Consider the following 11,764-nt stretch of genomic DNA (forward strand, 5'->3'; position numbering starts at 1 on the left):
CCAAGCAAGTCATTCAGGACCCAGACCCTGGAAACACTTTACCTCCCACCCCCCCCAAAACAATAAAAGGTGATCAGGATGAGTCCCACTGTACCTCACATTCCCGCTGGGGTCAGCTGTTGCCAACAGGGCGAGCCTCTCCAGTCGGCCCTGGCTGGACTCCCATCTCCTTACGGCGCAGGCTGTTTCCTGGTCCGGTCCAATCCCCGGGCTCCCACGCCTCCCCTCACGAATGGCCAACTCCCCTGTATCTTCAGCATCTTCTCGGAACATCTCCTCACCCTGCTTTCTTGTAACCCTGGCTGCCTCCAAGGACCCCAGGCAGTAGTGTCCCCCCCCCAACACCATCTTATGACTTCATCAAAATAACGTTTGTGAAGTGGAGTGTGGGGTGCCCGATGGTGAATCTCGGTTCAACGCCGGAGTACCAGAGACACTGAAATAGACTTTATCACTGTGGGTCCTGGAGGAAGTCTGGGGCACGCTCTGAGGGTCACACAGGAAGGTGACGGCAGAGTGCACACAGAGAGGGGCAGGCAGGACCTGGGGCACATGCCTTTATTAGGGTGTATGGGTGCACGCTTTGGGGTTCCTGGGTGAAGGCAAGATCAGTCCATTCGAACCAGGAAAAGCAGGGTTTTAAGAAAGTTTTACAAGGGTCTAATCTAAGGGCCACATAAGGGGAAGGTCCTGGGAAGCAGGGGGGACTGTTGAACACAAGAGCTGCTGGGGAAGTCACATTAGCAGCTTAGGTTTGTCTGTGAATCTTCTGACTGCTACCTGGGGCATGTTCTTGCATGAGATGCTAGTGTCAAAAGTCCCTGCCGGGCTCTTGGCCAAAGGAAATCGCTGCTGAGGCTGCGATACCCTGGAGTCGCTGAGCTAACCTCTTCTCCCCTATATGCGCCAGGGCTGGGTGGTTGAGTAGGGGACCTGTTTATCTTCCTGCTGCTTCCCAGGCATAGGCCTCATTCCACTGGAAGACTCTGCTCCATCACCATCCACCCAGAGTGAGATTGCAGAATGGAACTCCCACTCCCACGCAGCTCACATTATGTTTCCATTGCACAGCCGTGCTCTAGGGTGCCTGAGAAAACCTGGAGTTGCCGGGTGTGGTCAATTTGCAAATTTTTAATTTTTTCAATACCCTTCAGTCCCGCCGCTTTAAGTAAAGCCCTCCCATTTTCCAAGTCCTCGGTCATCTTTCCTCTCTCTGAGCTCCTTTGGCACTGAGGTTTCTATGTCTTGTGTGGCACTTCAGATACAAATTTTGTATTTTGCTTAGTCTTTTCATGATGCTTTCCCCTGTCTCCATCAGGGACATTGTGACTCTGCTTCCCCAACACTAAGCTCAAGGCCCTGCATGCTAGAGCCACGTACATACTTACAGGAGGTTTAGACACTCCTGGTGCAGACACTCTGCTTTTAAGCTGTGATTTGTCCTGGAAGAGTTTCATCTTGTTTACTGAGAACATGCCTAAGTTTCTTGTGCAGCCAGGCTACATTCACCCTGCTTGCCACAGTATGAGAAAATTCCCCAGAAAGTGGGCTTGGCCTTCAGTCTGCATCTCTTTTCATGATGTACGGGCCACTGTCTCCCCACCAAGATCCGCACTGGCTGATGGGTTCTGGAGTCTTGGTATCTGCCTCACACGTCCAGGCTATTTAGTTAGATTTATAGCAGCTCCTTTTCAAATGATGTCCCCTTCAGTCCTTTTCTGATAGGCAGCCTCTGGTTCTTCTATAAAACATGGCCTTAGGATAGCTTTGGGGAGGATGAAAAGCAGCAGACATGGAAATAGGTAGGAGTAAAAGCTAGAGGTGAGTAAAATATTAGGAAAATTAGAGCTGTCAGTATAAATGAGACAAGGTCCCCCTTCCCAGAGCTGAAGCTTCGTGTGTGACACAGCCTTTGGTGTCCCGTGGAATCCTGCTTTGTGAAGTGTTAACTCAAACGAATTCAATTGTTTCTTTGAGTAGGCTTTCTATTCCCTTCTTCATCCATTATCCTTCCGGGACACCCATTTTCCTTTGTTGCCCTTTTAAAGGAGCTATTTCTCATAGAATTTTTTCATTTTTTAAAAATCTTGGTTCTCTCTCTTTTTCTGCCTGCATTGTTTCTCAATTTCTATCTTTGAGCTCGTTAATTTTCTCTTCCATGGGGTCTTCTCTAGTTACAAGGCTTTCTACTGAATTGTTTATCTCATTTACTGATTTCTTCAGCTCCAGAATTTCTGTTTGGTCTTTTTTTATAGTTTAAACCTCTTTGGTAAAGTCCTCCTTCTGTTTATTAATGTTAGACCTGAGCTCATTGGACCACCTCTCTGGGTTTTCTTACATCTCATTGAATGTCTTCATGATGGCTGTTGTGAGTTCTCTGTCTCTTAGGTCAGTCTTCCAGGATTTTGAGTTGGGTTTCTGGAGAATCGGCACTTTCTTTCTGCGTTACCGTGTTGTTTTGGTTGCTCACAGCGCTTGAGGTGCCGTTTCTCCCCTGGGAAGTAGTGAACACGTTTCTTGTTTAGGTGCCATTTTGATTTTAATAATTCAGTGGTTCGATTCGATGTTTTTCTTTTGCTTTCCAGTAGATGGTGGTATAATGCAAGTTTTTGCTTTCTTTAAAAAATGTGTTCTCAATTAGCTTACCTTCTTCAATAATATTCCATATGAGTTTCAGATGTGCAGGAAAATGGTTAGAAAATCACATACTTCACAGAGTGGTCCCCCTGATGCCTCACACACCCACCTGGCCCCACACGCAGTGGTCACAATGTCATTGGCCACGTTCCCCCTGCTGTAGTCCACATCTCTGTGACCATTCTGTAGCTACCTATCTGTACTGCTTTATCCCTTCTCCTTTGTCACCAGTCCCCCCAAAGACCCTCCCCTCCATCAGCTGTCAGTCTGTTCTCTGTGCCTCCAGGGTCACTGTGGGGGGTGTCACTGTGGGCATCACTGCCTGGGTGACTGGGGTGGTGGACACCCCTACTGTGTCTGAGTCACCTGGTTCTAGTGGTACCACCATGGTGGGGGGATGTGGTGGGTGGGTAAGAGCCAGCCCAACGTCTGCAATGCTACCTGTCTCGCTAGGGCAGCGTGTGCTGTCGGAGGCCATAGCCGTGTCTCTGCTGCTGCTGCTGGGCTCTGGTGAGCGTGCTGCACCTGCCCCACTTACCCTTCAACAGATGTGTGGGGGCCTCACCCCAACTCCTTCATGGCTACTGTGTTATCTGGGGCCATGGGCGCAGCCAGGCAACCCCGTCTGTGGGCACCGTCCCTGTCCTTCCCCTGTCCCGCCTCCCCAGGCATTCTAACATGCCCACCTTCAGAGATGCCGATGGTGGACCTCTCAGGCATCCTGTGTGTTGAGCAGAGGAGCTGTCTTACTAGCTGTAGGTTTATGGGAAGATACGAAGGGGTCTCTCACTCTGCCACGATGTTCCGTTGTTTTTTATTATTGTTTTCTCTTGTACACACTGCTGTCGGGGGGCTTTAACGCAGCCCCCCAGGTTCCACCACGGATGAAGAAAAAGACTACCAAGACATGATCTGCTTGGGGAGGAAAGGTGGCCGTTTCTCTCAAGGGGAGAAGGGCCCCGAGCCTCTCTCTCCAGGGGCTTTTATTAGGTTCATTCGCATAGGAATACAGATAAAGCTCATCAATCATTGTCAGTCAGTAAGGGTTAAACAATACAAGATTTACAGAGAACTCTGAGGGCTTATTCTGAGTTACAGCCAATTAGTTAGAGGGCCATAAAACTTTAGGCGCCAGACTCATCTCAGGTCTGGACCCTTATCTCTTACACTGAGGGTACAGATTAAGTAGGTTTCACAGGAATGTATGTATTTTTGTTAGGCCTGATTCCCCAGGGAATCCACCCCTCCCAGCACAGGACTGCACCGCCCTCTGTTATTGCTTCAGGCTTAAGTCAGGCAAGGGAAGTAAGGCAGCCAAGAGATTAGGAGACTTCTTGCAGACAGAATGAAGACTCAGGCTATTTCAAAGCCGAGGGGCGAGGGTCCATCACCCCCTTTTTCCACAGCCCCCCGAGTCCTTCCCTGTAGGCCTCTTCCGTGACCAGAGCCTGTCTTAGGTTGATCCTCCCTTGAGGATTCTTACCCGTCATTGGCTAACTGGCCAAGCTCAGGGCCAAGCAGGGTGAAATGGGCAGAAATGGCACTTCTGCCAGGGAGACAAGCTTTGTCTCCTTAGTGGCTTATGGTCCCAACTCTGACTCAGCCTTAACCATGAGGGGTTACAGCCTCTGAAACCGGGCAGGGCGGTTCCCAACACACTGCACTGTAAGTTCCGTGAGATGCTTATTTCACTCACTTCCTTACACCTATTTTCTAGTACAATGATTGACACTTGCAGATAAGCAATAAATATTTAACAAATAACTAAATGAATGAATATATGAATGAAAGATAAAATTATACCAACTTATTGCTTTAACCATATCACTACTTTCTGAAGTATTTCCTCTTAACATATTTCAAAACCCAGTCTTCTTCCAGTCATTTATGTGTTTATTGGATATTCACTCTTTATTCAACAAGCACTTACTGAGAGCCACATGTATCAGACCCTGGGGATAACACTGCTCCCCCTGCCCCCTGAAAAACCCAAAAGCCTATCGTGGTATAAATGAATATTAACTATGTTCCATCGATTGCTTTCTGAGTCTAGGATCTCTTCATTTCACACGTTTGTAATTGTAAAATCACACAATTTTATAATATGAAGGGCAGTTTTATGTAAACAAAAATAAAACTAAAGTCCAAAGAGATTGCATTCACAGGCCCATTTAGTGGGGAGCTGGGACTCACTCCCAGGCCTCTCAGAAACCGACCCTCCACACCCCTACCCTCCTTCGCATGAGACCAGTCGTATTTTCATTTTCCTTTAGAACCACCTTTACAACCTGTTTTGACCTATTCATCGACCCGCTGTTCATGCTAACGTGTTGTAGGAAGCTCACAATTTCATTTTCTCCTTCCCATCTGCTCATACCCCTGGTAGCTTTTATGTCTGCCAATGTAATCACACTGCTCATCACACAGGTCAGAAATCTCCAAGTTATTCTTTTTTTAATGTTGTCCGTCTCTATGAGTCACCCATACATATGCCTTCCCCTGACCGATGCCTTCCCCTTCCTTCCACCATTCTTCCCCTCCCTCCTCGCCTCCTACAGCTGTCAGCCTGTTCCCTATTTCCATGCCTCTGGTTCTATTTTTCTCATTAGTTTATTTTATCCATTAGATTCCAGTTATAAGTGAGGTCCTATGGTATTTGACTGGCTTTCTTCACTATTAGCATAATAGTCTCCAGTTCCATCCATGCTGTGGCAAAAGGCGGGACTTCCTTCTTGCTTTCTGCTGCGTAGTACTCCGTTGTGTAAATGTATCACACGTTTTTAATCCACTCATCGACTGATGGGCACTTGGGCTGTTTCCCACACTTAGCTTCTGTAAGTAGCCCTGCTATGAACATAGGGGGGCGTAAGTTCTTTCGAATTGGTGTTTCAGGGTTCTTAGGGTACACTCCCACCAGTAGAATCACTGTGTCATATGGCAATTGCATTTTTGATTTTTTGAGGAAGTCCCATACTGTTTTCCAGAGTGGCTGCACCAGCCTGCATTTCCACCAACTAATTATGCTTGACGTAGAATTTTATATTAGTTTCAGGTTTACAGCCTAGTGATTAGACCTTTACGTAGCTTACATACACTGATCGCCCTGATAAGCCTAGTATCCACATAAAGACCCACCCCACACATAGTTATTACAATATCGTAGACCATATTCCCTATGCTGTGTTTCTACGTTATTCTTTCCTCCTCTCTTTTCCTCCACTCTTCACATTTAATAAGCCGGTGAATTTGGCTGATATTAGTTGTTAAATGTCTCTAAAGTTCAGACTTCACTGTTTTCATACCTTTCGAGGCACCCTACTTCAGACCCCGTCATATCTTGCCTGGACCACTGCAGCAGCCTGACAGCTGGTCTCCATGGCCTGGACGGTGTTTCAGGTTCTACTGCTGCCAGATTAAGTCCTTTCCAAGGGGATTGCATTAGGTATAAAGGAGAACTCAACCATTGTCACTTCCATGCTTAAAAAACATGATGGAGTATCATCTTGTAATGTAGTATTTTGTACAGGAAAAAGGTGGTTCTTCTTAAGAAAAACAACAAAACAAACAAAAAGAAAACCTTAAGAGGAAATTAAAAGTCTTTCTCAGGATGGCCTCCTCTGCTCTTTCTAATTTCTCTCTCCTTCACGTCCTCCGAGACCCTTCAATGGCCTCGATGCTCTGGTGCAAAATTCTTCAATGCCTCTCCTGCCTTGTCCACAAAGGCCCCCTTCTCTGTGGGCCCCACAACACGCTGTGTCGGCATTGTAGCCCTTACACCTAGTGCAGCGCCCCAGCTGTTCACACATCTGCATCACCTCCAGACAGCTCGTGTCACGTGCTGAGTCTCTGTCCTCGTCGCACCTCCTGTGTCAGCGTGTTGAGTGAATAAATCACTCTGGGGACAGGCGGAGAAGTAAGCAAGTCATGTCGTGAAGTGTGTGTACTGCAAATAGAGGTATAAATGAGGACCGTGGGAGCAGAGCAGACTTCACTCGCTTGTCAGCCATCCTTGCAGGTGAGCAGTTCCTACCTGGCAGGGGGCTGAGGTGGCCTTCTGCATGACTGGCCCATGCCTTTGGTCCCTGCGCACTTGTGGAACCCGCTCTGACTTTATTTCTAACGGCTGAGTCAGACACAGCTGATGGGAGGAAAACCCATGTGAGCATCACTTTAGTGATTCACCCTGACTTGCTCCAGAGCTTTGCTTTGGGGGAAATTTAACGCAATAGGGGCATCATCGGGGCGGCTGGTTTAGGGCTTTTATTTTGTCCTGCTGCAATCCATATGCCCTTTTCTATTCCACGTTTTCTTTTATGGGCAAAGATATTCCCAATCGAATTTCCTGGGGATTGCGAGGCACTACTCCTCTTCCAGAGTGCAGCATGTGGAGCACGTTGTCGGTTCCAGACACTGCGGGGTGTCCCTGGTGGAGGGTAGGAAGGTAGCCCTCTGGGATGGCTGTCTTCCCCTGCGCCATGCTACACTGTCGCCCTTTCTCTTCCTGCAGGGATTGTTTCCATCACCACCCTCACGGTGCTGGCCTATGAACGTTATATTCGAGTGGTCCATGCCAGAGTGATCAATTTTTCCTGGGCCTGGAGGGCCATTACCTACATCTGGCTGTACTCGCTGGCGTGGTCAGGAGCCCCTCTCCTGGGCTGGAACAGGTACACCCTGGATGTACATGGACTAGGCTGCACTGTGGACTGGAAATCCAAGGATGCCAACGATTCCTCCTTTGTGCTTTTCTTGTTTCTTGGCTGTCTGGTGGCGCCCGTGGGCATTGTAGCCCATTGCTATGGCCATATTCTATATTCCATTCGAATGGTGAGTTGAAGACTATGAATGCCTTGTCCCCAGCTGTGTCCAGGGTAGGACACTTTGTGTGAAATCAAAGACAACTAAATTCATCCTAAATGATCAGGAGCTACCCACAGCCGGGCGGCTCTTCCCATTTCATAGCATTTTGCACTCTCAGAAAAGATCACTCTCAGAAAAGATCAGTGAGGAATAACATTCTTTCTATGGCACCAGTCTAAACTGGAAGAAGGAAGGAAAGGGGTTCTGGATAGAAAAAATCAGCTACAACCCCCCCCAAGCCCCTTTGTCTTCCAGCACACATAGAATTTAAGAACTCTAATGAAGGGGATCGTATACTCCCCATAATTGTATTCATTCAAGGGTCACATAAGCCATTAAAGACTAGTATAGGTGTTTTGCCGGGAGATCACTTCTGAGCCATAAAGGACGAGACCTGACCGCCAGCAGATTTCCTGTTGGGTACTAGCAGGAATGACGTCTGAGATACCAGTGAGGCACACTCTGTGTTCCAACTGGTGCAAAGGGTAAGAGTTCCTTCTTTTTTACAACTGCGTGGTATTCCGCGGTGTAAACATACCACATCTTTGTCAGCCACTCATCTCACATCTTCACTGCTGACTGTCTGCCCTACCTTCTCAAGTCTCTTTCAGGGCCTCTTTTCCACGGGCCTCCCTTGCATTCTACACTTAGCTGTCATCTCATGCTGGACACTAGCCTTGGGCAATCTCACAGACTGCCAGGGTTTCTCCTCCTAGTAACAGCTTGGTGACTTTGAACTCTCTACTTCTGACCCAGGTTGTTCTTCTGACCTCTGTTATATCTGCACAGTCAGTTGCCTACTGAATACCCACATGTGGATGGTCCACAGACTAGTGAAACTCCACATGTGGGAAGTTACTTGGCTAAGTCCTGCTCACGTCTCAGCCGTGGATCTTCTGGCTCCACCCCACCCCTGGCCTAATTACCCGCCCTGTGTATTCCCATAGTTCTCCCTGCTCACCTCCCCACTTAGGAAAGTAGAAGGGTGTTTGTCACCTTCCCCAACCAGTGAGTTAATTCCTCAAGCGCAGATACCCGGTCTGATTGTTCACTGATAGGGGGAATAGTACACACATGTGACAGGTGATCGATGACTATTTTTGGAGCGAGAAACAGACAGATGGCATAGGAAGGGGAAGTGGTGACAGAGCAAAGACAGCCCGTCTCTGGTGGGGTTTCTGTGGTCGGCAGGTCAAAGTCTGAGCCGAGTCTGAGCGCCAGAGGCTCTGTGCCCTTCAGCCAAGCTCAGGGTATTTGCAGAGCTTGGAAATCGAGGCTGAGTGTGGTATCCGGAGTTCGGAGATGGTTCCTAATCCTAGACAAAGAGGAGTCCTCTGGGTCTTGAAAAGGTTTTGGTTAATAGGCAAGAAACCTTCGGTCACTTTCCTTTATGGAGTCAGGGTCCGTGAATTTTTGGGAAAGCAGTATGTGAGAAAAGGTGAGGAGTCCATGTGTTTAGGTGACGATTGTTTATGTGATTGATTTTTCATTTTTTAGATTTCACAAACTCAAAGGAGAAGAAACAAAATCCCAAGAAGAATTATTTGTACTGTGTCTGGTCCTTCTACTCTAAAAAAGAATCAAATATTTTAATTATCTATGTTATCTTTTATTTTTGTCCACATGAATACATGATTCTAATAAGAATCTCGTTTATTAAGTACAACTTTAGATAATATTAATAGGTTAGATATATTAGTTCAAATACATTTTTAAGTACAATAAGCAAATGAGCTAACTTACTTGGAAATTTTCCTTAATTTTTATAATGGTGCTAGAAATAAAAAGAACACTTAGAGTTTGTTGAAATGCAATCAATACCCCAGTTTAAAATTACATATTAAATATCTGCATACCTTTTTCAAAATCAACATTTAAAGCATTTGTATTTTTGTAGCATAATGAGCTTGGACTCGTCAAAAATAACCATTTTATTTAAGAACATACTTTTGGTGTACAGGAATATTTCCCCCCTCACCTTAATAACACATTTATAATAATAACGGGAGGAATATCTAAAGAATATTTTATCTGAGAAAGTTTGTCAAAGAACTTTAAAAATGTAAGAACTAAAAAAAAATCTAAAGGAAACACACTAGGAGTAGATAATGCTGGTTTTTAAGGAATGGGATCGTGTGGGTTTTGCTAAGTGTAGCTAAGCCCCTGATGAAAGCAATCACAGGTTCCTCATCAAATCCCACTTTATAGCCGTTAGCTGCGAATCGGAAGTCACAGTAGTTTCCGGCAAGAGTTCATGTGTGAATTCAGTTCCCATCACGACCAGCTGTATAGGCTTAACCATGCAGAACTCTGGACATCACGCGTTTGCTCGGAGAATCTGAGGGTTATGTTCTCGACAAGAGTTTCCAGGATCAGGGAGAAACTTTCCAAGTTATCACGACTCTTTCAGGCTGTCTTTGAGCGACACGACGATCTATGTATCAATAAAATTGTTTGTTTTATACTTCTTTAATTAGAAAACATTAAAAACCATTAATGGACCTAAGAGACACTATAGTTCAATGTATTATGTTAAAGATGAGAAGACTGAGACCCGGAGAGATTAATTAAGGGCAGGTTCTGGGTCGGAACTCGGCCTCCCAAGTTCCTGCTCAGTTCTTTTTCCATTCAGGCGGGGCCAAGAATGGTGCCTGAGTATCTATTATAAAAACACCAAAACTAATCCTGTCCTTTTCGATCCTTTCCTTTCTCTCTTTCTGCAGCTTCATTGTGTTGAAGACCTTCAGACAGTTCAAGGGATCAAGATTTTAAGATATGAGAAGAAAGTGGCCAAAGTGTGCTTCGTTATGATATTCACCTTCCTGGTTTTCTGGATGCCTTACATTGTGATCTGTTTCTTGGTGGTTAGCGGTTATGGACACCTGGTCACTCCAACAGTGTCTGTTGTTTCCTACCTCTCCGCTAAATCCAGCACTGTCTATAACCCGCTGATTTATGTCTTCCTGATCGGAAAGGTAAGCTTTGTAATGAACTGATTGCTTCCAGCCTGGCGGGTGGAGTTGTTGAAACCTAGAATACATTTACAGAAATAACTCAGAGTAGCTTCCACGACAAAAACCCAAATCGAAAATTTTACAGGAAAGCAAAGGCTTCAGGAAGAAAAATAGGATATTCTGCCCCCAAATGATAACAATTCTGCCCCTGGAGGTTCATGCTTATTAGGTAGAATTCTATTAAAATGAGTGTTTCACAGAAACAGTTTTATGTCTAGTGATAATAACAGCCACACTAGACGTTAATAATAATACAGGCATACCGGGGAGATATTGCAGGACTGGTTTCAGACCACAACAAATATAATGAGTATTACACTTAAAATTCTTACTGTATTGCCCTGGCTGGTGTGGCTCAGTGGACCGAGTGCTGGCCTGCAAACCAAAAGGTTGCCAGTTCGATTCCCAGTCATGACACATGCTTAGGTTGCTGGCCAGATCCCAAGCTGGGAACAGGCAAGAAGCAACCAATCAATGTATCTCTAGCACATTGATGGTTCTCTCCCTCTTTTTTCTGTCTCCCTTCCCCTCTCTCTAAAAATTAAAATAAATAAATAAAATCTTTTTAAAAATAAAATAAAATGCTTACTATATTATGCAGGTCACACCTATTATCACAAAATTCCATGAAATAGTCACGGATATCATTTTTTATTTTACTTATGGATTATTACATATGTTCAGAGAGGTTATATAACTTGCCTGATCTAGGACGTGTGGATGGCTGGATTTTGTGGATGGCCGAAGCCTCGTTTGCATGAATCCTAAAAGTGCACATCATAACTCCTCACTTGGGCTTATAGGTACTGTTAGCAATTGGTTGGGTTATTATGCCGTGGCCAATGTGTAGCTACAATGAATTCGGCTCAAGAAAGTTCCTCTAGATCTGCTGTGTCTGTTCTGTAGTAGAAAACTGCAGTACGCGTACACCGCTGGGGTTTTGACTCAGTGGTTATCGGTCAGACTGTGAGAGGCCGCATTGTGACTGACATGAAGCTGAGCCTCTAAGTTACAAAGCAGAAAGATCCGAGAATTTCAAAGTTATGCATAGTGGTTAGTGACACGACTGGCATTTTTAAGTAGCAGGTCATATTAGTAACAGGCAGAATGACTACTCTGACGTCTCGTGTTTCAAGAGTTGGGAAGAAGGGGGCACTTTTATACTAGCCTTATGGTGCTCACTGCTAAAGCTTCCTTTTTTCTTACGCCTTCCCTTCCCCTCGAATATTGTTGGCTTACCCTCCCCATGGGCT

At 45.7% G+C, this 11,764-nt stretch overlaps 1 protein-coding gene across 1 annotated transcript in view; it reads left to right on the forward strand.

Annotated features, from left to right (window-relative positions):
• OPN3 (opsin 3) overlaps positions 1-11,764 on the forward strand; it is a 33,093-nt gene that overhangs the window by 17,904 nt on the left and 3,425 nt on the right. The window contains exons 2-3 of the mRNA XM_024576076.3: positions 7,145-7,464; positions 10,221-10,472. Of these exons, the coding sequence (XP_024431844.2) occupies positions 7,145-7,464; positions 10,221-10,472 (572 nt within the window). The remainder of the gene's footprint in view (positions 1-7,144; positions 7,465-10,220; positions 10,473-11,764) is intronic.

Source organism: Desmodus rotundus, chromosome 10 (genome assembly GCF_022682495.2).
Source record: "Desmodus rotundus isolate HL8 chromosome 10, HLdesRot8A.1, whole genome shotgun sequence".
NCBI classification, from domain to species: Eukaryota; Metazoa; Chordata; class Mammalia; order Chiroptera; family Phyllostomidae; genus Desmodus; species Desmodus rotundus.